General features: G+C 45.9%; 1 protein-coding gene across 1 annotated transcript; it reads left to right on the top strand.

The window, feature by feature from the left end:
- Positions 1–105: 105 nt before the first annotated feature.
- On the top strand, positions 106–23,769 carry PCARE (photoreceptor cilium actin regulator). Its single transcript, XM_088467968.1, has 2 exons — positions 106–3,710; positions 23,118–23,769. Exons 1-2 carry the CDS (start codon positions 106–108, stop codon positions 23,227–23,229), a joined length of 3,717 nt encoding a protein of 1,238 aa, XP_088324094.1. The 3' UTR covers positions 23,230–23,769.
- Positions 23,770–27,720: the final 3,951 nt, after the last annotated feature.

Genomic DNA, 27,720 nt, shown 5'->3' with positions numbered 1-27,720 from the left:
CTGAGACAATGGACAATTACCTGGAGGTAAGTGATTTCTGGAACAAGGCAAAATGTAAGGACTGTTCATTTGTGTGTTAAACGTATACGTACAGAGAGTCTCAGGATGGGCTGCACGCCTTCTCACAATGGGATCATTCAAAACATTGCAAAGAATGCAACTAAACCGTTAAAGAAAAACAAAGCCATCCTTCCACCTAATCATGATAATTATGGAATTACAATCCCTTTGCCGGGTAACAAAAGCCCAGACTGTTATATCCAAAATGAAGAAATCGAGCAGAAAGATAACCTACAAGAAAGTCACCACCAAACAAGCCATTTGCAGAAAGGTCTTTCAGATGAACAAGAGAACTATGAAAAGCATGGGACTGCTGAAGAAGGAATGGTTAATATATCTTACCAGAAGAGGAGAAATGTAAGGAAACACAGCTCAACCGGTTCAGAGCAAGAGCTGCCCGTTCCGGTGCAACAAGAGGGCAACCCGAGGAGAAGTAAGAAGTCAAAATCCCAGAGGCTGAAACACGGCCGACGTGCAAAAACAAACCTAATCGTCTCTGATGAGATACAAAAAAAAGTTGACTTCCCGGAACAGCTTGTCAAGGCCCACCAGGATGCATACGCTTTCCTCAACCCTAATCTGTTTAAATATGAAGCCATCATTTCTATGGCAAACCATGCAACCCAGACACACCTTATCATGCAAGAGATGATTAGCTTCCTGGCCTTGAGATTTGACGAGATCGATCAATGTTTGGGTGAAATTGCAGGGGATGGAGAAAAACTTCTGAAAGCTGTGGGGGGCAACCTTACCTGGCCTCTTGGAAAAGGGGATCCTGCTGATCAGCCGGATCTGTTGCAACAGCTGTTACAGTACACAGTTAACAAAATGCATTCCTTAAACTGCACTGTATCTTCTCTGACCACGAATGCCTTGCAGGAAACCTGCAATTTCTTACAGTCGGCTGCTGACAAGTTTCAGGAAAAGCTGAAAATGAAGGAACACCAGGATGAGCGCCTACTGAAGATGATCAAATCGATGGAAGATTTAGCAGCTGGTTCTCCGCCACCTCTGCCCAACGATGCAACTCTTTATTCCGAGGATAGTGGAATTGGGGGTGATAGCGAATCTATCAGGGGATACAGATCCCATGATGTAATGGGAAGGCAGGCAAGCATTGACTCATCGGCACAAGTGGGTTTGCAGAGAAGTGAAGGCATAGCACCACTGCAATTATCAATCAATCAGAGCAAGGTACCTGAACCTGCTGCAGACTTGAAAAGTAGGTCTGACCAAAAAGAAATCATTCATTTGTCATCTCAGGAACAATTGAGCAATCCAAAAGTTTCTAAACAAACCAGCTTGGCCAGCAGTCTTTCAACAAGCTCACTGGCCTCCACTACAACTCTAGAACAAGATGGCACCATTGATCAGGAATCCGAAGAACTAACTAGCAGCGACGAGAGTGATGATGAAAGTGAAGATTCCAAAAGTATAACAAGTCAAATCACCTTACCACAAAGGCCTCTCACATCTCCAGCAGGCACGTTTGCATATAAATTGTCATCCAAGTGGATGGAAAATCCAGAAAATGAAGAAATGACTTTGAAAATGAAAGAAGCTATAAGTGAAAAAATAAAGTTTGTCCCTGGCAAAGCCAGCAGTAATGTTTGGACCCGGGAAGAAGTGAACTCAGAAGTGGTGAGGCCTAGTACGGCAGATGGGAGCAACCGAAAGTCTTCTAAGCACAGGAGATCTAGGTCTGCCGAATCACTCAGAAGCCAAGGTGAGGACCCAACTTTGTTAGAACTTCAAAGGACTCAAAAAGAACTTAACAAGAAGCTAGAACAGTTGTACTCATCAAATGGAACTAAGAAGAAAGAAACGCCAGAAAACCCGAATGCCAAGTCATTTTCACATACTGGTACATTTAACTTGAGTAGTACTACATCAACTCAAAAACTAAAAGCGTGTCTTGATAAAAGTTTCAAGATTTTGCCTAGTCAGGAAATAGTTACTGTGAGGAAGCTTGATAAAGATACAGCCAAGGACGCCAACATCAACCAAAACAATAAGATAACAAGAATAACATTACATTCACAAGAAGCCAAGAGTGAATTTAATACTACTTCAGTAGAACGAAAACTGGAAAGTATAAATGTGTCTCCTCGAAAAACTGTTCGGAGACTTATTCAAACATTTAGTCCAGTGGATGACACTGTAAAAAGAACAAGCGTGAAAACTTTGGGGCCACTTAGATGTGTTAGAAAATTTGGAGTTCCTGTCCTTCCACCTTCAATTCCTGCCTGTAAGTTAAGACCGTTAAACAACAAAAGTCATATATTATCATCAGAAGAGGAGTATCCTGCAATTACAGGTACACTTATTGCTCCCTTTTCATCTTTAATGCCTCAAAATGATAGTACTGACACAAATGAGTCTGGGGCTGAAGACCTCGAGAACCTGCCTCCTCCTCCTCTCGAGATACTTATGGATGATTCCTACAACGTACTCCAAAAGAATGAACATGAGAAAAATTCCAACTTAGCTTGCCCCGCGAAGATGACATCTATGTCTCAAAAAATAAAAACATCAATAAATATAAAAAACTTATTACCAAGCAGAAAGGCTACTGATGCGTACACATCTACGGACAACCCTATTAGGAACAAAGAGCCAGCGACTGAACTTCAAAAATACTCTTTGGAGCCTGGGCAGCAGCACGTGGATGGACAATTAGGCTTGGATATTCAGAGAAAGCATGAAATAGAACAGGCCGCTCATTTGTACAAACAGTCACATAAAATAATACATTTGCAGAATCATGGGGATGGTGAAATGGTAGGGTTGAGTCCCGATGGAGATACAGCCAAACCATGTTCGCCTGTTTCCATGCCTAAACCAAAGCAAAGTTCTCCGACTTTACATAAAAATGAGAAGATTCCAGCTACGCTTAGAAGAACTTCTCCAACAAGAGCCACAGCTTCGTCTCCACCGACAGAGAGAAAACTAACAAGCCCACCAGCCAATAAGGTTACTAATAAAACTTATCCGCATGTACCTAGGCCTCCACCAGTGCAGAAAAACATCAGCCCTGCAAGTACTCCAAGACAAGCAAGTCCTCCCGCTCAAAGGAAGGTACCGAGCCCCCCATCCCAACGAAAGTTGCCAAGTCCTCCTCAAATTCGGAGACAACAAAGTCCACCAAGCCAACGTAGGCTACCAAGCCCTCCGCAAATACAAAGGCAGCAAAGTCCACCAAATCAGCGCAGACTGCCAAGCCCCCCAGGCAACCGGTTTGAACCGAGCTCCCCATCTCAATTTACACTTTCTCCCCCAGTTTCTCCATCCTTTACACACAAGGGATTAAGACGCTGTTCTGACGATCCACAGGCTTCCTCAAAAATGATTGGTAATGCACAATCCATATTCTGCCCATCAACTACGTCCTTATTTGAAACCAAACCCCCATCTCCACCAGGCACAGGTGCTTTGGAAACTGCTTCTAACAAGGTTTCAAGTCCTGCCCTGAAGCACAGTTTATCGAGTTGCCAGTATGGAGATCAGCGCAGAAGGGTTGCCACCAGTGCCGCAAACCCCCAACCTTTTGTCCGGAGGTGTTACTCTGACCGGAGGCCAAGGGTTCAGCTCCGTCTGCCAACATCTATCTCTGCGTCTGCTGTCAGTGATTCTGCTCTACACCAAATTGGGTAAGAAATATTCTTAAATGAGTGCGGCATTACATATAATAATTCATACGCTGTTTTTTTTTCTTTTGCTACATTTGTGTGTTTTATTACCCTGTACATGATACTAGTTATATTGATTTACTTGGATTTTTACTGCGGTTACTTGATAGTATAAGTAATTGGGGCACCTTCACCTTGCTGATTATTACTCAAAAAGAGAATATGGGCCGTATTCAATTTGGAGCGGAAAGACAGTTTTGGCGATACTTTTTCGCCGATGACGTCATTTTCGCCCGATTTGATTTATTCAATTTCAGTGTCTTTCCATCGGCGCGGTAACGCAATGCAGGTGCTTGCTGAAGGTGCGTTTTTGGCGCTATTTAATGCTTTACTTTAGCAACTTCAAAATATGCTTGCACCCATTTTCATGTACCTCAAATTTGATGGGAATACTTATTTTCTCCCCAAAAAGTAGCAAAATGCTATTCTTCACCACTTGCTCAAAGACGCTAAATATCTCCTATTGAGACCATTTAAAAACCCCAGATACCTTCAGCAGGGCTAATCGGGGGTACCCCTAGTGAACCCCCATGTCAGAGCATCTTTAGGGGGGTGTCAGGCTGTTTTCCCCAAAAACTACATGACTTTTCGCTGATTTTCATTTTGCCGGGTCCCGTTTTCGCACATTTGCAATTGAATACGGAGATACGAGGGGGCGCGTGCGTTTTCGGAGGCAAAACCTCCTTTGACTGTGAAAAGTCTGGACTCGGACTTTTCGCTCCAAATTGAATACGGGCCTAAAGTTTTGTTTTGTGTAACTGTAACTGAAGTTAAAAACTTTCCGGGACATGACTACAGGGGTAGCAAGGGATGTAATGGATGCAGGGTTCAGCATATACCATAGCCATCTGCTCAATGCCATCACGTTATAATTCCCTCTGTGCTAGTATTGATACAAATGCAGGCGGACTACATAGCAAGTTTCAAGCTACTGCCATAAAAGTTGTAATTAAACTAGTGAAAGAGTACAATGTATTTTTAAGAATACTTAGAACTTTGGGCCTGATACAGATATGGACGATACACCTATGCAGATTGAGCATTTGTTAGTCACTGTCCATACGTGTAAGTTGCACTGCGCACGGGCAGTGATTGAATTGTGATTATGCTGACAGAGAAGATAAGCACTGATTTCTGGGCATCGATAAATTAGCTGCTGCGTCCTTGCTGGCAGCAGGAGAGCCTCTGCGTGTCCGGAGACATCTGCGGCGGCTGAGACTTACTCAGAAGGCTGATGGCCGCCTGATCTGTGATCCATGTTTCCGGTTTTGAGCATGCGAGCGCAGGATGTGAGATGCTTTCAGTGGGCGTCTCTAAGCCCTGGACGTCAAATGGCTCATTAGCATATTTTTGCAATTGCGACTCCGTGAGAGATCGCAGCTGAGATGGAATTGACCTATCTCTGAATCAGGTATATTTACTAAAGTGTAGGGAATTAGAAGTGGAGTTGTGGCCCATAGCAAGACAACCAATCAGATTCTACTTACTTATCTACTGCCTTCTAGAAGATAATAGCTAGAATCTGATTGGTTGCTATGGGCAGCAACTCCACTTCTAAAAAACCTGGACTTTAGTAAATATACCACCTAAAAATATCTTGTTTGTGGATATGGAGCATTCAACATTATTTTTTGGATAAAGAAATTGTGTCCTCTGTGCCCTATGCTGAATATAGCCGTGCCTGCTGAGAATATCTACATTCCCGGCTCTCTAACAATACGGTAGTTGGAATTAATAAAAAGACTTTGCACTGAGATGGACGGCTGGTTATGGAAGAGGAGTTCTTCTAGTGCCGTCATGCTAATCCTTTTAACTTTTTTTTTTCCAATTTCTTAATCCCGTCTCCTAGAGTTATATAATTAAGTAAATTGATGTGTTGACAAAAAGTCAGGGTTATTAATGGCAGCCTTGGAGGGGGGGGGGGGGGGAGTTATTGTTTTCAGTCACATCAAAGGAGAGAAAAGGTTCTTGGAAATGAAGTCTGTTAATCAGTTTTCCCTAAAGAAGCGCTTGGTCTATCTTGACGTGAACAGATATAGCTAATTATTTGTGCGGCATTATTTATTCGCGTTACTCTATTGTTTACAGCTGGGAGCTCATTTTTAGGGCCAACTGTATTTATGACATATCACCCACTTGAGCTTATGCTGGTTTTGATGCGCGGATATGCTGATGAGAACTTATTTGCATTCTGCGGTCCCTGACGCGGTTTTACTATGTTGGTGAATCATTGTACTGGGCAATGACAAACTTTATGTCACCCGGTGTCTGCATTGTAAAAGTGAGCGACTATTTTACAGCCATGCTAATTTCTCTCAAAGTCAATCAGGAGATTGGAGGACAAGGGGTGGAAGGGGACAGGGGGCTGGCCTGCTGCGTTTAATGAGGTCAGGAGTTAAACCTTATGTGTATTCCTCAAAACCAAGGGAACATTGCTCTGTATTTCATGCTCAGATCCTGTCCCATCCCGTCTCTCTCCCCCATGTAATGTATCCTACAAACATGTATTATACATGTATGAAAATAACATAGCTGGATGTTATTACTCTGGGCCTGATTCAGACCCGCTCGCGAGCGTTGTTCGCTCGCAAGCGGGTCGATGTTGCCCAAGTGCACATGCGCACGACGGAGGCGGCTCCTTCGTGCGCATGCGCGAGACCTGAATAACGACTGCCAAGCCGTCGTTATGGGTCTTGCACCAAAGGGGGCGTGCTGTCGATGGTGATTGACAGCACGCCCCCTTTGGTGGGCGTGCCGGGGGCGTGGCTGCCCAGACGGAGGCATTCCCATGGGAACGCCTACCGTCTGGGTCCGGCCCCACAGACATCACTAGTGATGTCAGTGGGAGTGATTTTGGCTCTGATAGAGCCAAAAGCACTCCAGGGCTTGCGGCAGCGAGACCCTACCGCAAGGGTCTCGTCGCAAGCCCGATGGTCACGATGGTCTTGACCATCGCGACCATAATTTTGGCCGCTCGCTATAGCTGTGGGTGGTCACTCACAGCTATGCGAGCGGCCAGGAGGTCGCTCCAAAAAGTAGGAGGGACGGCCGTGATTCAGAGCGAGCTCTCTGTCAGAGCGTCCGGCTCTGAATCAGGGCCTCTGTACATAAAAGAGGTCGTCACGTATGCCATTCTACGCCTGCTCAGTGATTTGCTTTTACTTCTTTTTGCAATCCCGCGATTATGTCATTGCCCAGTCAGAATGTTGTCACACACACTCAAAATGATGTTACCGCCCACTCCCAACGATGTCACACATGGCCGTTGATCATAGCCAGGGCCGTAGAGAGCCTGGCCAGGGCCTTGGTAAAGGAGGGGGCGTGGCCTAATTGTGGGAGGCATGGCCACGCCCCCTTGGGAAAAAAAGAAACAATCTCACTTTTGCACTGTAAGCCCCCCAGCCCGGCGCTAAGCAGGGGGGGGGCGCGATCAGTGTGATCACTCCCCCCCACAGCCATAGGAGACTGCTCCGGCTGCTGCAGCATCCGCGAGCAGTCTCGCACTGCAGCCCAGCACAAGCTGTGTGCTGAGCTGCTGTGAGGGAGGGGGGCGACACCAGTCCAGGCCCTGCCGGGCCCCTCTAGCAAGCCCGAGTAAACTGTACCCGCCCCCCCTCTTGGCGCCCATGATCATAGCCAGAAGTTTTGGTATCAGTGCCGTAGCAGGACTTCTCTGTGTCCTGCCCTCCACTCCTAGCGCATGTGACATCATGACATCACACAATAAGCATTAGGGGAGCACTGGGAGCAGGGACATGGGTAACTAAGGACGCGTCCTGTGCCTTTCTATGTAGCAGGGATAGAGCTTATTTCCCCTTCATGCTAGGGACCTGGAAGTGACGTGATTGAGGGCAGAAGTGCAGTTCATGCCCATTAAGGCCAGCTAAAGAAGTTGTACCCTCGCGGGCTCGCTACGCTCGACACAAGTTAATATTACCCCTCTATGCCCACTTGGATGGTAGGGAATGACGCTGGACACTGGCTGATGACGTCAGGGTCCTCTGCGTGAAGGGGATTTAGACATTACCGTAGCAGGGTGCCTCTACAGGTAGCATGCAAGGAGGTAGAGGGTGGTAGGTTTCCTCCCCAGGGTGTTGCCATGGCAGTGCCCCTGGGCAGCTGTACCGGATGCACACCCCTCGTTATGGCCCTGTTCGGTATTGAGTGAGTGTTATATGATTGACATGAGAGCTGTAGGAGAAGAGACAAGGAAAAAAACAACACTTTCTCTATATAATGATAAAATGAGTACATATATAATATATATATATTTAGAAGGACACAAATCTGTCCTGTATCTGAAGCAGGTTAAATTAGATAGCAGTGCAGGGATGTATTGTTTTTGCAGGGATTTCTGTCTGCAGACAGTGACGGGGCGTTTTCTGAGAACTGGATGCTTTGGCCGCTCCCAGTATGTGTTTATATATGTTCCTCCTGATAGAAAGCAGAGCCTCAGTTGTTTTAAAGTCCTTGTTGCAGCCTCCTCCAACGTGTGGCAGCTTGTGATCACTCATCTCGTTCGCTGCCAGGGAAAATAAGCCAACACCTCTGCAGATTTTAATAATATTCTAATATGTATGAACAAATGTAATAACCTATAATGTTATGTTGATATAGAAAATTATTTTATACATCTCTACATCTTCACATGATGCACCGGGACAATTTTTGTAGATTGCTCCTTATGAAGATGATGGTATATATATATATATATGGTGTTGCCGTGAGTTTGCACTGACAGTCATTAAAAGCCGGTTCCAATGGTGCCATTGTGGAATGTGGAGTGTTTCAATCAGTCAACTTGCCTAGATGGGGTTGGGTACAGGATCCCGGCTGTCAGAATGCCGCTGGCCAGAATACAGACAGCGGCATCTCGACAGTCAGTATCCGGACACCCTTAGGTAAGTAAGGGAAGTCTAACTCTTACCCCTACCCCTCCCTCCCTGGTGCCTAACCCTAACGCTGTCGGATTCCGGCACTAGTTGACCGTCGGCATTCCACACGCTTGGCGCTGACTACATCCTACCTAGATGTACAGAGACTGTTTCATGGCTGTTTCATTGGCTGGATAAAGACAGCGCAGAGGACATTTAACCTTGGTCATACTTGCCTACTTTTGAAAACCCATTTCAGGGAGATTGTGAAAGCAACATCTATGTGCATGGAGGTAAAGTGGGCGTGTACTGCTACATCTGAGAGGTGTGTCATAAAATTGATTTACATCCAAATATAAATGAGCCCCAAAGCAGTGAGTAAGATCTACTTGTTGATGAAAATATACTGATACATTTCAGGGCTTGCTCATGTATTGTGTTTTACAAGGGGTTCCATAAAAGTGGTCACAAGAAACCTTAGATGAAAATGCATGTAGCCATAGGGATCATTTGTGAGGTTCTGGTTTTGTTGTGGACCCGGGGTGGTAATAGGAGCAGACACTGAAGCAGGTTTAAAAGTAAATGTGGAGTTTTTAATGAGTGGCTTAACAGACATGAATGTGGTAAAACAGAAAGTCCGGGTATAGCACTAAAGTGCACTTGGGAGCTGTAGTGAGGCAAATAGGAAAAAGTCCAGTTAGTGACAGGCAATGGAAAATGTCCAGGTAGTGACTGGTTAATAGAAAATGTCCAGGTAGTGGCAGACAAGGGGAACTGTCCAGGTGGTGACTGATTAACGGAAAATGCAGACTGAGGAAGGATTATCCAGCAGAGTGTCAGGGGAGGCCAGGTGCAGGGTGAACAGTAGATTCAGGTACTCAGGCAAGGGGAAGGTAATGGAGGATGCAGGGTAGTCCAGCGGGGTTAGAGCAGACAAGCAGGCAGGCAGGTAGCGTATCACAGGTAACAGGTGATGAGCACAGGGACCTCTCTCTCAGCTATGCTGAGAAACACGTTGCACTGGCAATGAAGTGATGCTCTGAACCTCCCTAAATAACAAGTGCTGTGCCGTGACTGGCCAGAGAGAGCATGTGACAAACCAGGATTGGGCTAGCATATCACATGGCCGGAGGCAAGATGGCGGCGCCCATGCCAAACGGAATGGAAGCACTGCCAGGCCTCACCAGCCCAACGTGACAGCATTCCCGCGCAGAACCACGCACAGCCAATGCCCCTCGCCACACACCAGCACCACCGCCAGATGCCCCCCGCCACAGTGACCTCACAGGTAATACCCGTCGACCACCATGCCGAGAAACCCTGGTCGTGACATCATTGTGCCTTATAACCTTTGCAGGGAAATGTCACTGTGTAAACCATTTGAATGTATATATTTCTGATTTCTTTTTTTCCCCCAAGTATATAACAGCTGTAGAAACAGAAACAGATCATGCACCAAACTGAAGGCCCTGATTCAGAGCCGGACGCTCTGACCAGAGAGCTCGCTCTGAATCAGGGCCCACCTCCATTAAAATGGAGCGTCCTCCTGGACGCTCGTATAGCTGTGGGTCACCAACCACAGCATATACGAGCGTCCAACAAGATGGTCGCGATGGTCAAGACCATCGCGACCATCGGACTTGCGAGAGAAACCCTGTGGTCGGGTTTCTCAACCGTGAGGCCAGGAGTGATTTTGGCTCTATCAGAGCCAAAATCACTCCCACTGACATCACTAGTGATGTCAGTGGGGCCGGCTTCAGAAGGAAGGCGTTCCCATAGGAACGCCTCCGTCTGGCAGGCACGGCCCCGGAACACCCACCAAAGGGGGCGTGCTGTCAATCAACATCGACAGCACGCCCCCTTTGGTGCGAGACCCCGAGCGATGGAAAGTCCTTCGCTCGCCCGGTCTCGCGCATGCGCACGACGGAGCTCCCTCCGTCGCGCGCATGCGCAGTGGGGACCATCGACCGACTCGCAAGCGGACTGCCGCTTGCGAGTGGGTCTGAATGACCCCCTTAAGGCGCACATTCACTAGCAGATATTAATGGATGACTGAACGATAACGACATCGTTATTGTTCAGTCGTCCATTAATCGTGCATGAATCGGGCACTAAAATGTCGGAAACGACCAGTGATGCGCGCTCCCGCTGGTCATTTCCGACATCAATTATCGCCTGAACATGCCGGTCAATCTGCCGATAATGACAGATTGTCCATGTTCGGGGATGATGGCGGGTGCCTACGCTGAACGACATATCGTTCAGTGTAGGCACTGCACAGTACAATGAACGACTAAACGATATCGTTATCGTTCAGTCTTTTAATTGTCGCCAAGTGGATGTGCCCCTTTAGCTCATAGAGAGTATTAATAGCTATAAATAACTATGAACTAACAATAGTATTTATCAGTGGGGTTAATGTCCAGCAATATATTGTGTTGGTGGTGCACCCCAGGGTTTATATTTCTAAACTGTACAGGTCAGTTTGACAAGGGAGCAAAACAAAAAGGAAAAAAACTCTTTTTGGGGGGCACTCTTATTCATGAGGTTAAAAAAATAAATAATAATTTTTATTAGGTAGACATTAAAAAAGCACGAATAGCATATATCGTCTCTCGGGTGATTAAAGAAACACCCTGGAAGGCCTTATGGGTATCCTCCATGGTACTCTAATTTACATTTTATTTGTTTTAAAAATGGTCATAATGGACAAAATGTATCCAATATTTATCTATATATGGGCGAGAATACTTTTCTATAACACCAATGCTCCAAGCCCGGTGTTTTTTTAATATTTAGAATAGCACTGGGTCCCCACTTTTCAAGGATTTCCAGCCCTTGGCTGGCCAGTTTTGGGCTGGTTTCACATTATGGCAGGGGGACCCCGCGATCAGGGCCGGCCCGCCTATTACGCTGACTACGCAGCTGCGTAGAGCGCCAGCCAGCAGAGGGCGCTGTGGGCGGCGGTCCCCAGCGCCACAGTCCTTCCCGCACCCCCACCCCACGCCACACTCCTCCTTTACTTTCCGCACTTTCCCTCGCCGTCGGCCACCGCAGGGAGGCTTCATTTGCCGGGCGCCCGCTGAGATTTAATTACCAGCGGGCGCCCGGCTCATTCCCCACAGCGACAGCCGGAGCTCACTCCTGAGCTCCGGCTTCCGGATCCCCACAACGGGCACTATGGGAGAGACATGACGTCTCTCCCATAGTTCCGAGGAGCGGCGGATGGCAGCGGACGCAGGATCAGAGTTAAGGGTAAGTATTATGTTTGTTTGGTTTTTTTGTGGGCGCTGCACACTTACAAGCATTACTACTGGGGGCACACTTACAGGGGGCATTACTACTGGGAGCACATTGTACAGGGGGCATTACTACTGGGGCCACATTTTACAGGGGGCACACTTACAGCGGTCATTACTACTGGGGGCACATTTTACAGGGGGCATTACTGCTGGGGGCACATTTTACTGGGGGCATTGCTACTGGCGGCACTCTTACAGGGGCATTACTACTGGGGCACTCTTAAAGGGGGCATTACTACTGGGGGCACTTTTACAGGAGGCATTACTACTGGGGGCAATTTTACAGGGGCATTTACTATTGGGGCATTATTACAGGGGCATTACTACTGCGGGCACTGATACAGGGAACATTACTTTTGGGGGCACTATTACAGGGGTACTACTACTGGGGGCACTACTGCAGGGGGCATTACTAATGGGGACATTGCAGAAGGGGCACCACTACTGTGGGCACTGCATAGGGGGTACCACTGCTGTGGGCATATTGTGTAAGGGGCACTACTGCTGTAGGCATTGTGTAAGGGGCACTACTACTGTGGGCATTGTATTAAGGGCACTACTTCTGTGGGCATTGTATTAGGGGCACTACTACTGTGGGCATAGTGTATAAGGGGCACTGATGTGGGCATAGTGTATAAGGGGCAGTGATGTGGGCATAGTGTATAAGGGGCACTAATGTGGGCATTGTGTATAAGGGGCACTACTGTGTGTCAGAACGCTCGTGATTATGGCTTTTCCCATGATACCACACCCCATTCCTTTTTTCAGGTGCATGCACCTTGGGCGCGTGCAAAGTCCGTCAGGGGGCACCAAAATGTATCTTCGCTTACCAAAAATATTAGGCTCGGACCGGCCCTGCCCGCGATGAGTGTCTCCCTGCTATAGTGTAAGCTCCCTGGCTGGTTCAGTCCGGTGCTGAGTACTGGAAAAATGGGGGATCCCAACCTGGTTTTCCCCCCCGATTTTCCATTATCAAACCAGGCTCTGAGGTCCGGGGCTGGTTGTGCTTTTGAGGGGGGACCCCACACAATATATATATTAGGGATGTGCAGGCTCGGATTTACTCGGATTTACTCGGATCTCAAAACGGCATTTTATTGGCTATCGCCTATCATGTGTTTTGGATAGCCAATATAATAAATCCGAATTTGCGGTAAAGTGGCGATAAGAACCGAGTAAATCCGAGTAAATCCGAGCCTGCACATCCCTAATATATATATATATATTTTTTTTTCTTTAATACTAACCCTTTATTTACACAGTAACACACCAAAGCCTGCTCCCAGGCAGGTCTATAGATTTCCTGCATTGTGCTGTAATTTGGGAGCGATTTTGATCCATTTGGCAAACACAATTCTTAGTAAATCCTTTATATATTTTTGTCTATGCCATTCATACGATGTTTTGTCTGATGAAGCCTACTGCGGTCAGAACTCATGTTTGACATGCAATTTCCATGCACATTTGGCTTTAGTAAATATCCAATTTAAAGTACAAATCTGCCAAAATTGAACCTTAGTAAATTTATAGCATGGTGTAATTTGTGTGATTGTGACAATGCTGGGAAATATAAATAGAGGTGGTATAATAAGAGGATAATTATACCCAGAGCCGTAACTAGACTTTTTGATGCCCTGTGCCAGAAAGAGCATTGGCGCCCCCTAAGTTTTCAAATGGACATAATGTAGCCAAAAACAGGGCCATGGCTTCATGGGGAAGGGCCAGGGAAGAAACCAGTGAGAATGATAATAAACAGAAATTTAACAGGCCCAAACAGCGCCCCCTGACCTGTGGTGCCCTGTGCGATGGCATCGGCCGCACTACCCTAGCTACGGCCCTGATTATACCCTGCATACTCTTCTAAATGCATTTGTGTGTCTCACACACGCACACACATGCACACTCACACATGCATACACTCACACACACACACACACGCATACACTCACACAGGCACACATGCACACTCATACACTCGCACACGCATACTCACACACACAGGTCTGTTTTTGTTTTTTGCACATGTGATGACAATTGTCAGTCCTTCTGTACTTTCGGTATAATGTATTTTGCTACCATCCAGGAGCATTTAATATGAGATCTCATTAGAGGCGTCACTGTGTGTCAGCGAGGCCACGCCCATTAATGTGTGCCGTTAAGGGGGCGTGACTGTGTGTTACACCCCCGTCTTCGTCACGCTGTGGACTTGCCCAGCTCTCCGGGAGCTGTTGGGAAGTCACCAGCCTGCCCTAGCACAGTGTGGATGACAAGCGCATGTGTGCCGCCCCATACATCACCGCTGCACTGCTGTTCTGTGACACCATCCGAAGGGGGGAGACACTAAAATAGCAGAGCAGGTCCGATACTTTGGTGCCACCCTATTCATACAAACAGAGGGGTGGGCGTGCCATACAGACAACCAAACCCGATGTCCGTCCGTGAGGACGGTTGCACATCAAGGGTCTGAGATAGGGAGCAATGTTTTCTGCCAAGGTGCACAGCCACTTGCTATTTATTGCTGATTTACTCCCAACTCAAAATCAGGCCCCAAGACAGGGTGTGTGCGGATTCTCAGAACTAGTATAATCATAAAGTACAGTGTGTACAAAAATCACTGAATCATACAGTTAAAGATAGCAAACAGGATATTCAAGTGAACGTGAGCTGAAAGCAACTGACCCCCACCCCTTACCGGCTGCGCGCATGGTGCCACCCCTATCTCTTGCATTGATGATGTCAATACGTTTTGTTTTTGTTATTGCTCAGCTTTCACTTGACAGATCAAGTTGTAACAAAGTGCAGGTTATTTCTATGAGTTTTTTCCACTACACAATGAAATATTTTTCCATGAAAATCATTTTAGTAGTTTTCTCGCTAACTTGGAACAAACAGACAGACGCAACGTTCTTATTATATATGTATAGATTTAACAATGTGGGATCAGTTTAGGTGAGATGTCGTATTGTCAGTAAGCTCGGACTGCAAGATCCCTTCATCCAAAATGATTGAGGTTATAACTTGTCTGAACAGCCTTAAACCCGCTGTACGTGCTTTTTCTAGTGTTAAAGCCCCTGCTTTGGGTCTTATTAGGACAACTTACCAGTGAGCAAACCACTAGGCCTTCAAAGTGGTTCTGCAGCCTCGTACCCTCTAGAGGCCCTCTGCATAGAAGTCAAACTATCAACCACCTAACAGGCTAATATACCTTGGAGGGAGGCTTCTCAAGGCCAGTAGTCTTCTTACTGCTGACTACTATATCTGACTGTACCTGCAGACATCCATCTGTGGCCATAGACCTGAATGAACCCTCATGTCCTAAATTGGAATAGTTTAATCTCTGCTTTGATTCCGGTCATCAGTAGCAATGATGTCTCTGATTCCCTGAGCATGACAGGTTCTAGACCTATAATATGGATTGCACAAACTTTGAAATATAAGTGCTTCTGTTGAGCCCTTTAAACACCTCAATAGGACATTCAATTGACAAAAGATTTCAGGCTACCCAATCGCCTGTTTATCGGATGGAGACGGCTACCCTACGGGCATATAGAGAGTCATTGTTAAAGCAACTTGTCCTGGAACCCTCCCTTGAAGAGTTGGTACTTTGGGCTGAAGAGCATGATACTTTTAAGCCTAGAGCCCAATTAACTAAGCAACTAGTGAAGTTACTGTCCACTAATGAACAGTACGTATGGTGACCGCTGTCAGAAACAAGTAATTCATTCCATGGCAGGGAATCTCCAAAGCCCTTGATGGATCTCAACATTTATTACTGTGCTGGGTTCTCATTCCGACTTCAAGATAGAAAGAAGGCAAACTCCTTTGAGCAGCACAACGTCCTCCTAACTGGCATTGGCCTTGTTGGCCATTGGAATCCCGACAAGCTGCTTCACAGATTGTCCATGGTTGTCCAATACAAGCCCCCCCATCACATATATGGAAAACATTCCACTGATTGTGTCTTAAAGGCCCCCCTTTTCTTACAACTACAGGGTGCTACACTTGTTATTAGCCCCAAAGTTTTCCTTATAAAACTTTTAAAGTAATTGACCTAATTTAGTGAACTGTGACACAGACATGCCTTGGTCTATGAGACAGTCATAGCAAGTGCTGAAAGTGTTCGCCATTAGCATCCAGGCCAGGTGTTCATGCATGCACGAAATAAAGGCCAGCTGTTCCCCACCCTAGTCAGCAGCGCGGTCCAAAATTCAAATAGGGTAGACACACCAACTGCCAGCGAGGATGCCAGTGAGAGTGGCAGTTGGTGTGGTTCCCTTATTTGAATTTTGGACTGTGCTGCAGCCCCACCTCTGGAATGTCAAGTCCTTTAAAATTTATAAAGAAAACTTTGGGGCCAATAGCGAGTGAAACACCCTGTACCAGATGTGCCCATAATAGTGTTTAATTTGAATTCAATCGCTAATTACTCAAGATCAGTAGTTTACAACCTTAGGGTGGGATATACTAAAGGAAAACTGCGGTAAAAACCCAGTTTTCGGGGTTTTTACTGCATTTCCAAATGTACTAAGCCTCGCCCACCCTTTTTTTTCGGCGCAGAGGGTAACGCCAGAAAAACCTGGCGTTACCCTATAGAAGCCTATGGGCTTCTTACCAGACCCCGCACCCAACGCTTCACCGCCGCCCCGCCGTCGCCCAGCGCTGACTCCCACTCACCTGCTGTCCAGGGTCGCTGGCCCGCGCTCCTCCTGGGTCTTCCACCTCCTCCTAATCTTCCAGGTGCAGGGAGGAGGAGGAGGAGCCCGGGGCTTCCTGCACATGTGACCAGCAGGAAGCTCCCAGGGCTTGGAGGGGACAGGGTCCCACGGAGACCCCGTCACCAGGAATCGGCTGCTTCGCAAAGGGCAGCTCTTATCGCAAGAGCTGTCCTTTGCGATACTAATCGCATATGTTAGTACATATGCGATTAGCAAGGCTGTGGTGACCATTCCGCCAGTACAGCTGTACATCCCACCAATAATGAGTTAATTCACAGTTAATTTATTGCATTTTTTATTTTGCATTTTTAGAGTCTAAGATAGCATACTATTACCATATTACCATAACTTCATTATCTCAGTTACAGTAAAGCTGGGTACACATACACACTGACAGATATATTGGCCGATCAATTGATCGGCCAATATATCTGGTGCCCGTCGGCCAGTGTCTACCAGCGATATGTTTGTGAACGACGTCGTTTACAGACATATCGTGTTGGCTGTGCTGCACAGCCGATGGACAGATATATCTGTCCATCGTGCTGTGTGTACGGGCGATCAGCCGATCACCTGTACACATGCATCGGCAGCCGCGGGCGACCCCCAGCCAGCGGGAACTGCGGCTGTCTGGAAGATGATGGTCTTTCAGTGTATATGTACGACCATCATCTACAGATATATCTGTAGATCACTCGATCTGTGTTTGAGACAGGTCAGGAGAGATGCTGTGTTTGAGACAGGTCACACCTACCACAAGGGCTGCATGGCTGGTCGAAGTGCATCGATGTTACCGATATTTACGCTGGTACGCAACGTCGGACGCAGATGAGAAAGCAGCGTTGGGCATCCCTATGCTCGGGTAAGCTTTGGAAATATAAACATATTTTCGCAGCTGTGGTCTCTGCGAAATCCATAGCTGCGATCGCATGGGCGTCCATCTCTGAATAAGGCCCACAGTGTAATACATGCTCCGTAACAGTTTTTACGTTTTTTCGCACATGCGCAGTAGCAGAATAGCGCTCAGCTCCAGGAACATCGGCATTGCGTGCAACTCAGAATCGGAACCTTGTCCTCTCTTAACGGGACTATTTATCACTACTTTTTTGCGCCATATTCCCTAAAAAAAAATCCTAAGATGGCTGCCACAATGGTTCTGTCACAGGGGATCCTCTCCTAGCTTCGAAAATCCACACCCCTTATGAGGAAAAATTGTCTTACAAGTATCATGAAAATAAGCATAGAGATAAGTACAAAAAAAAGAAATTAAGAGAGAAAGGATTACAATAATATCTATACTCTATAAAAAAAAAATAACATTCCAATTTTTTTGCAGCAGAAAAACAGGGGGTATATTTACTAAAGTGAGAGTTTTTAGTAGTGTAGATGTTGCCCATAGCAACCAATCAGATTCTAGCTATTATCTTCTAGAAGGTACTAGTTAAATGTTAAGTAAAATCTGATTGGTTGCTATGGGCAACATCTCCAATTCTAAAAACTCACTTTAGTAAATATACCCCCCAAGTGTCTATACAGGAAGGAACTTAAGAGAGCATCTCCTACTGTTACCAATCTCCACTACAGCAAAGTGCCTGGCAAGAGGGGAGAAGTACTTTAATTATCCGAATCTGTGTGAACCCCAATTTTTGGTACAAAAATACAGGTGCTTTCAAAAATGTCTGTGTCAATCAAAATTCAAATAAAATGGCTTCACTACTAACTAACTGTTATCTCTCATCTTGCCTCATCCTTCCCTCCTTTGTTTATAATCTTATTACTATTGCCTGATCCAGAGATGACCCAATGGTGATCTTTACGCAGCTGAGCGATTATCATTAATCTGTGCATGCATCTGAGTCAGAGGCATCACACCGGGTGGTGACCTGGTGAGGCACCCCCTGACTCCCCCAGCACATGGAAGGGGTATGGTCTAGTGTGGGCGAGGCCACACCCCCTGAGTTGTCCCATTTTGGGGGCTTGTGCAGCGCTCCGCGCACTACTGGGAAGCCCTCAGCCTCTCACAGGGGTGTGTGTAATGGGTCCATCAATACTGCTAGCCACTCAGTGTCACCCAAATAGCTCTGGTATTTGGGTGTCACCCCCTCGGATGGTATCACCTGGTGTGGTCTGCACCCCCCTTAGTGATGCCGCTGGTGTGAGTCACATGATTGACAGGCAAGGACTGTTTGTGGTGGTAATGGGGGCTTGGTGACTCAAACGCAGGCGTGCCATGACCGTTTTCATGGCATGACTCGGCCTTGCAACTGCGATCCCATACGCAATAAAAATAGATTCGGCCTTGCAGTTCCCGCTGCCATTCTGTGCAACCATAGGGTTGCTAAGAAGACCGATTATCAACTGACTGTGACAGATGCTGCATCTTTGTTGGCAGTCACATGATTTTGCAAAGCCACCTGTAAGTGTCTTAATACAGAACCCGTCGACTGCAGCGGCATTACCGTTCATCTCTGAATCAGGCCCATAGACGCAGAAACAATTTTAGACTTTTTATCTATCTCACTGTGTTTTCCTCCCTGCATCTTCTTGAGGTTTGCTATCTCCTCTGATATTCTCCAAGCTCTCAATGATCTCTGGAGCATGTAAAATGCAGATCTTATCCCACTTCCAACACCAATGAATTGATAAGCAAAGATACTCATACAGTATGCTGGTATATATTTAACATAAATAAAAGTTTATTGCTCTTATAGACCTCATGGTGAGTATGACAGATCTCTTTGTACGGACGCAAATAGCAAGTGTTAGCATGCAAAAGAGCAAATTAACACATTTTTGGCATATTTCCATCCAATTCTGAGTCGGAATTATATTTGCCGGATGTCACTTTGTGTGAAATGGGTGTTTAGAGTGGGCAGTGAACAGAGCTGTTCTGTTGTTTGGGAGTGTCATGCGAGTGTCGTGGGTGTGTAGTTTGAGTTCTGCGCTATTCTGAGTTATGCATATGAAGAAGGGAAACCTGTTTTCGGATCTCTTGCACCTAGCATGGGGAAGGTGCAAGTGCTGATTCTGATGACAGTTAGGACGGAAAACAGTCAGAGCGACTTACCGCACGTATCCTTGCAGTAGTCCTATGGAAATCTGCACTAGTATAAAGTAGTAAATCAGGCTTCCTCTGCATCATGCAAACATGGCCACGGTGCGTCTGTCTCTAAGCTGATATATTATAATATTACAGCGGAAGAAAATACGGCCCTAGGAGTGAACTGATTGGCCGGGTCACAATGGCAATATAATAAACAGCGTATATTACAGTAACTAAGCGAATATATATGCAATAGATAATGATAAACTGTGAGATAACAGCTATTTTTTAATAGTTAAACTATGGTCCGGGAGCATATACTATTGTTCTCTTCTAGTGTAAAACTGGTGCCTATACTATTGTTCTCTTTGGGTTGGGTACGAGATCCCATCGGTTGGGATGCCGGTGGTCAGAATTCCAACAGCGGCATCCTGACAGTCAGAATCCCAATGCCCAAAGGTAAGTAGCCTAACTGTAACCCCTAACCCACCCTTCCTGCAGTCCTTCCATAACCCTCCCCCCACAGCTTAACTCTAACCTCCCCTATTTCCAGGATCAGACCGTTAATCATCTTGGATGCTACTAAGACCCTCATCCACTCACTAATGCAGCAATGTTTATAAGACTGTTTTCTGGGTTTTTTTTGCTTATTTATCTACTTTGTATGGCACTGCAGAACCCTTGTGGCGCCATATAAATGAAGGATAATAATAATATTATTAATATCCATGCTCTTCACCTTACAGTATCAGTAGGTGATGGATATTGTTATGGTAATGTCTAAATCCCCTTCACGGAGAGAACCCTGACATCATCAGCCAGTGTCCAGCGTCATTACCTATCATCCAAGTGGGCATAGAGGGTGAATATAAGCCCGAAGAGTGGCGAGCGCAGCGAGCCCACGAGGGGACACATTTCTTCTTTAGGTGGGGGCAACTTTCTTCTTTAGGTGGCCTTAAGGGGCATGGAACTGTACTTCCGCCCTCACTCACGTCACTTCCAGGTCCCTAGCATGAAGGGGAAATAGGCTGTACCATATTGTTATACAGGACTACCAGTTTCCACCACTGGGCACCCTGGTGAATTGGTCTCCCTGAGTCTGGCTGTTGGTAGTGGACACAATACCTAAAAAAAAGGGAGGACAGTGGGCAGATATGGTAAGACCATGGATAGACTGGGACATTTCTAATGTAAAAACGAGTCTTTTCACAACCATTTCACTTTATTTTAGTATTACCTAAACCTGGGTGTCTTTAGAGAGGAAGGGGCCCGTGTGAATTCCCCTTCCGGGGCCCCCACCTCTCTTCCTGGTGGCCAGCAGTTGACTAACGCGGCTGGCTAGCCACCGGAGCATTAGTAGACTCTGGGCACTAGAGTGTGCCCTGAGTCTACTGCTCATGCGCAAAACGCCAGAAAAATGGCCACGGCGGGACATCGGAGAGGTAAGTTTTAAGTAATATGGGCGCAGGGTGTGCAGTGTGGGCCCCCCCTGGATCAGGGGGCCCATGTGCACCACACACCCTACACCTATTACAGATACGCCCCTGCACCTAAATGTATGGAGGGCTTTTGGAGGAGAATTCACAAAATTCTCCTCCAAGCCCTCAAATTCACCTTTTTTTTTAGTAAGCAGATCGCATTTCCCATACTTGTAATGGGAAATGGGATCTGCCCAAATTCACTAAAATAAAGTTATCAGTAAATAGCGGTGGGAGCCCGGTGATAATAACGCCATCTTCATATATATGGATTCCCTCCCGTTTCCCCTCCTCCGGCTCTGCTCTGAGTGACAGAACAGAGCTCAGAGTTGGCACCTGTAATCGCCCATATATGTCTAAATAAACATACATGCTCGGTCACACTTTCAGGGTATTCTTTTACAAAAAATAACCCTGAGAAGTGCGTACACTGGATTCGCAGGGACAGAGCTTTCTCCCAAGCTCTGTCCCTGCATGCGATAATGGATGCATCCTTGTGATGTATGGCGTTGCGAATTTATCACGTCCCATTTGCATCTGAGATGGATTGTAATAAATATGCCCCTAAGTGTGACATTAACCCTTTAGTGGAAAATGGCCCTTTTTCCTCCAATGCTCATCGCACGCATCATTCAGACAAATCGCCGAAGCCGTACAAAGAATACGCAGTAAAATGGGAACGCAGCACCTTTATGATAATTAAAACCAACTCGGATCAAAGGGCGTGATTCTATGTCGCAGGAGGCGTCTTGTGTAAATAGCTGTCTCCTGCCGGCTGCTGTCTTCTGCTGCTGCATCGGAGGATGTAGCATCGGATCATCAACAGACAGCTTACTCAAAATGGCCGCCGGAACTCCTCTGCTGGGGCTACAAAATCTGCGTAGAGATGCAGACCCTGGTCTTAGCACTCCCAGGAAGTGGGAAAGCCGTGCCCCCATTGTCAGGAACGCTGCCCAGCGCTACAACAATTATTTAGTAACAGTTATCTATATAGCGCACACATATGCCGTAGCGCTATACAGAGCATATTTCAGTCACTCGCATCAGTCGCTGCCCCAGTGGAGCTTACAATCTATATTCCCTGTCACATATACACTAGGGCTAATGATTTGTCAGCAGACAATTAGACCTCCAGTATGTTTTTGGACTGTGGAAGGAGGCTGAAGAACCCAACAGAAACCCAAGCAAACACGACAAGAACATATAAACTCCAAACAGATAGGGCTCTGGTTGAAACTGAAACCATGACCCCATTGATGTGAGACAAAAATGCTAACCACTGTGCAACCATGCAGCCCCATAATGTGTTTTGATGACTACAGCCTTAGGTGTCATTGTTAGACTATTGCTTAGCCGAAATGTATCTGGAGCAAGCAGACTAATTAGTATAGATTTGCTTCCTTAATGAATTTCTTCATATAGACACAGGTATGTATTGCCCAATATGTGCTTCTTATGGCGGGTATCCACTAGCCGATTAAAATGAGCGATTGAACGATATCGTTATCATTCAATCGCTCATTAATCGTGCACAAATTTGACACGAAAATGTCGGAGACGACAAGCGATGCGCGCTCCCGCTGGTCGTTTCCGACATCAATCATCGCCTGAACATGCCGGTCAATATGCCGATAACGACAGATTGGCCATGTTCAGGGATGAGGGAGGGTGCCTGCACTGAACGACATATGGTTCCATGTAGGCACTGCAGGGGAAGAGGTACGACTGTACGATTACAATGTTGTAATCGTACTGTCGTTCCACTATCTGCTAGTGGATACACACCTTAAGCAAAGTGTTTTTCTTCTACAAGGAACAATATATGGCATACGTTCTGCAGACCTCGGATTACACACGTCCCAATATATGTCTCATAACGCGGTTAACACAGTGCGCTTAGCACAATAAAGTCATTTCTCGTTAGTGTCTCAGCGTAAGCCTCTTTTCTCATTTCAGGGTTGAGGAATCTGGACGTAAGGAGGGTGATCCTGGGACAGGCCAGGGCTTAACAACAGATCTGAGAGCACCCGAGCTGTGTGTGGTGGGACAAGGACTGCAGAAAGACTGACGGATTTATCTACTCCAGCATGCGTTATAAAAGATGGATTCTGAAAACACGCGGATATGAACTGTTCCACAAGCCTGTCTTTCCCAGAAATGTGCTTTATCAGGGATTTTTCCCTTAACACTGCATTAAATATACAGTATATGGACAGTCATACACATAACATACCGTTAATTGTGTTTTTGCAAGCTGTGATTGCATCCAGTGAGTTCCAGTGGGCCCATCATCCAGACACAAATTTGTGGTCAGAACCAGTATATCCCACTCGGTTCACCTGGAACTGGCGATCTCACTGAGGCACGAGGCACTACTCATATTTGCTAGTTTGCATTCTCCTGAATACGGTTTCAGTTCAACAAAAGCTTATATATTGATGAAGGGTCCAAAACAGATTAGTTTTACTGTTACATCTGATGAGCGGAAATGCTCGGCTACTGTTCTGATTACAGTAAGGTCCTTTATCACAGCAATGTAATCAGCAATTAGCTTTGATCAGATTGCTGTGTGTAATCTCCTGCTGCCCTGCATTGTATGTCATAAACCCTGGAGACAAAGGGCAAAATTTACTAAGTGACGGGTTCTAAATTCCGGCGTTCTATTCTGTTCTAAACCCCGGGGGTTTGGTGGTGGTTTTGCAGCAGTTTCTAAATGACAGCCCTGTTCTATTCTATTCTAAAATGTGTTTTGACGGCAGTTTTGCAGCGGTTTGAGCCTTAGTAAATCTGCAGATAGCAAAACGCCGTCAAAACACGTTTTAGAATAGAATAGAACAGGGCTGTCATTTAGAAACCGCTGCAAAACCGCCAACAGAACAGAACCCGTCGTCAAACCGCCGGAATTTAGAACCTGCCACTTAGGAAATTTTGCCGTTTGTCTCCAGGGTTTATGACATACAAAGCAGGGCAGCAGGAGATTCAATCGTTCATAAAACGATATCGTTATCGTTCAATCGCTCATTTAAATCGTCTAGTGAATAGGCCCCTTGAGACATTGCACCCTCTTCTGCTGCTAGTGTGAGCTGTGACTGAAGGTAAGAATTTTTTTTAGTAATCTTTAGATAAAAGGCTTTTTTAATTAGAGCATCTAGTGTCTGAAATGACTTGCAGGATACTATAACGGTATGGTAAACAGCACAGCCATTAAATATAGGAAGGGCGTACAAGTTGCAGGCATACAAGTGTTCACAATAAAATAACATCTAATACACCAAAAAAAAAAAACATAACAACATCTTCTCAGTCCCAGCCAGAAATACAGTATAAGTTTAGGAATAAATTCACACAAGGTCAGATTACATTTGGAATTTATTGCCTAAGCATCACTTTTATCACGTACATTGAGAAGAAAAGATATATCACAGCCAATAGTTGCAAACAAACAATCGAGTATTGCAGGAAGCAATGTTAATATCAATACTTGCAAAATGTCCCTAAAATATATTGTTACTAATATTATATACAAAGAAGCATTTAAGCATATGTACACCCATATATGGGGCTAGACACGCCCTTTGGGTGGAGCAGGACACGCCCCCTTAAAGGCACGTAGCGTCAACTAGAATCTCTCTGAAATTAGTTTTTACAGTTCACCATGTTCATAACTTGCTACAAGCCCAATTAGAAAATCGGGATAGATTAGGTAATGCTAGTACCTAGTCCCAGACTTATCCCTGCAACACTACTCTGAAAAGCTGTAGACCGCCCCCTTGACTCAGGAACTGTTGGGAGGCATAGACAAGTAAACAAATCTCTTTGTGTGACCATCTCCTTGGAAGTGCATTAATTGCCTTAATATAACGTGCGTCCCACAGAGTGTATTTTATAAATATGACATCAGATTTAGCTCAGTAATGACAGTATTTGGGTGATGTCATGTACAGCCAGTTGGCCTGTTTTGTTTGTACAGTTGATAAATGTTCATTACTAATAAATGTTTTGTTTCTTAAAATTATGTGGTGATGTATTATATAATTGAAGAATTCACACAACTCTGAATGCAGATGAATATACACATTCAGGGGTCTATATACTAAGCAGTGTTAGGAGACAGAGTGAAAAGTGATAAGAAAGTGATAAGGTGGCAGCCAATCAGCTCCCAACTGTCATTTTTCAAACACAGCCTGTGAGATAGCAGTTGGAAGCTGATTGGCTGGCACCTTATCACTTTTCACTTCTCCTAACACTGCGTGGTAAATAGACCCCTTAGTACTATGCAGGCAATGTGGTAACTATGACAACCCAATCACTATGGGGAAGTTATACTGGAATAACAACGCCATCATCTGAGAAGATTATATACAAACTACATTTTACGACAATGACAAATCATAGAGGGGAAGGAAACGAGTGCAACAGTTATAATCTACAGCTCCCTCTTGTGGTACACAGCGATATCGCTGGACGTTCAGCAATGACCTGGCTATTGTTGTATATATACCAATGTTGCCTGTCTGTAGTACCAAAGGTTCTGTCACCCAGGGGTGCCTTTAATAAAGATCATTGTCGTTCCTGTATAGAAAATAAAGTTTAAAAAATCATCATTCTGTCTACAAGTCTTTATACCGAATCAACAATGATTTGACCTTAGGATAGCTTGTGTTTATAATGCACAAACCATTTGAATAGCGTTGGGAGTGTTGGAATAAACTCTAAATGTCTGAGGCAGAAGGAATGATGGAGTGAGGAGAACCGTCTTGACAAATAGTTATATAAATAGCAACTCTATGCGAGCTCAGTTTTGTTTACCCCACAATGAACAGAAAGTAAATATAGTATGTCATATTGATTCACCCAATCATGGCCTGATCCAGCCAGCATTGCTCCTTTCACAACCTGAAATCTGAGCCGTAACTAGACTTTTGGGTGCCCTGTGCCAGAGAGAGCATTGGCACCCCGCCCCCCCCCCCCCCCCATTTTTTTAAATAGGAACATAAGATAAAAAGGGCCTGGGAAGAGAGGGAAGACCATGAGATGCTGGGGATGAGATAAGAGGAAGCTACAAGTGAGAATGATAATAAACAGGAAAATTGACAGGCCCAAACAGCGCCACCTGCCCTCCGCTGTCCTGTGCCATGGCACTGGTCGCACCACCCTAGTTACGGCCCTGCCTGAAATCAACCCTTTTTGTAAACCAAAAATTGGGACAATCCAACAAAAAGTGGGACTGTTAGGTGTACGATACTGCGGAGGACAGAAATCCAGTAAGATGCTATGAATCAATTTGAAAAATATAAAAAATTACATTTTAAAATGACTGAGGGCATTGTCCTTGGGGCAATGCTGGGAGGTGGGTGTAGTAAGTATTACCGGCGGTCCAAATCCCAATAGCAGAAGCCCAGCAGAGGTAAAGATCCCGATCGCTAATAAGGTAAGTATAACGAACCCTATTTTCCCCCCTAACCCTCCCTTAGGGGTGCCTAACCCTAATTTCCCCCCCAAGTGCCTAACCCTAACCCCCCTCTAAGTGCCTAAGCCTAACCCCCCCTTCCCCACAACCTAACCCTAAGTCTCCCAGGGGGGGTGCCTAACCCTAACCCTCTTTTCCCCTAGCCAAACCCCAACCTCCCGGGGGGGGGTTGCCTAACCCTAATCTCCCGCCGGGAGTGCCTAACCCCCCCTTCCCCTAGCCTAAACCTAACCCTCCAGGGGGGGGGGGGTGGTGCCTAACCCTTAGTCTCCCCTGGAGACCTAAAACCTAACCCTCCCCCCCGCGGCTGTCCGCGCCCGGCTTACCTTCGTTCGGTATGCCGGGCGTGGGGGTCCTGTCGTAGGTCTAATGACAGGTGTCGGGATTTCGACGCCTGTCATTAGTACCTTGCCGGTATTAGACAGTCTGGAAGCCGACGGTCAGTACCTAGACCGTCGGCTTCCTGACTACATCCCTGGGAGGTAACTACACCCCAGGTATTACTGATAGCACATAGACACATACAGTATGTAAGAAAAAACATATGAAATAATTTGTGGTACAGTGTGTATGCTGCGGACATTCTCTGCCAAGGTTTTTCCGTCATCCATGTGCATGGCTTCTGCATTCGGCATAGGGATCGTTGTCCCTACTTCATAGCCACATACAATTTGATGATAGATAAGAAAGATTTGATCTACCATGTTGCCCATCTTATCCTACTCCCAGATCCAGAGACCCTATTTGATCCACACATTTTTTCTTAGCAGATTTAGGGGTCTATGTACTAAGCAGTGATAAGAGACAGAGTAAAAAGTGATAAGAAAGTGATAAGTTGCCAGCCAATCAGCTCCCAACTGCCATCTCACAGGCTGTGTTTGAAAAATGACAGTTGGGAGCTGATTGGCTGGCACCTTATCACAGACTTATCACTTTTTACTCTGTCTCTTATCACTGCTTAGTACATAGACCCCTTAGTATAGGCTTATGCTGAGTACACACCAGTGCGACATATCCGCAATCCCAGGGATCTGCATAGCGAGCGGCCAATTGGTAGAACAATACACATTTACCAATCTGCCACTCAAT

This window comes from Taudactylus pleione, unplaced genomic scaffold, assembly GCF_031769625.1.
Source record: "Taudactylus pleione unplaced genomic scaffold, aTauple2 ptg000079l, whole genome shotgun sequence".
In the NCBI taxonomy this organism is placed as follows: domain Eukaryota; kingdom Metazoa; phylum Chordata; class Amphibia; order Anura; family Myobatrachidae; genus Taudactylus; species Taudactylus pleione.
Note: the sequence above shows the minus strand (reverse complement) of the source record. Positions and strands in the feature narration are given on the sequence as shown.

Coding starts and splice junctions, on each gene's coding strand:
- PCARE (XM_088467968.1), top strand. CDS start 106: ATGGGCTGCACGCCTTCTCACAATGGGATCATTCAAAACATTGCAAAG. Junction 3,711..23,117: donor TCTGCTCTACACCAAATTGG/GTAAGAAATATT, acceptor TTCTCATTTCAG/GGTTGAGGAATCTGGACGTA.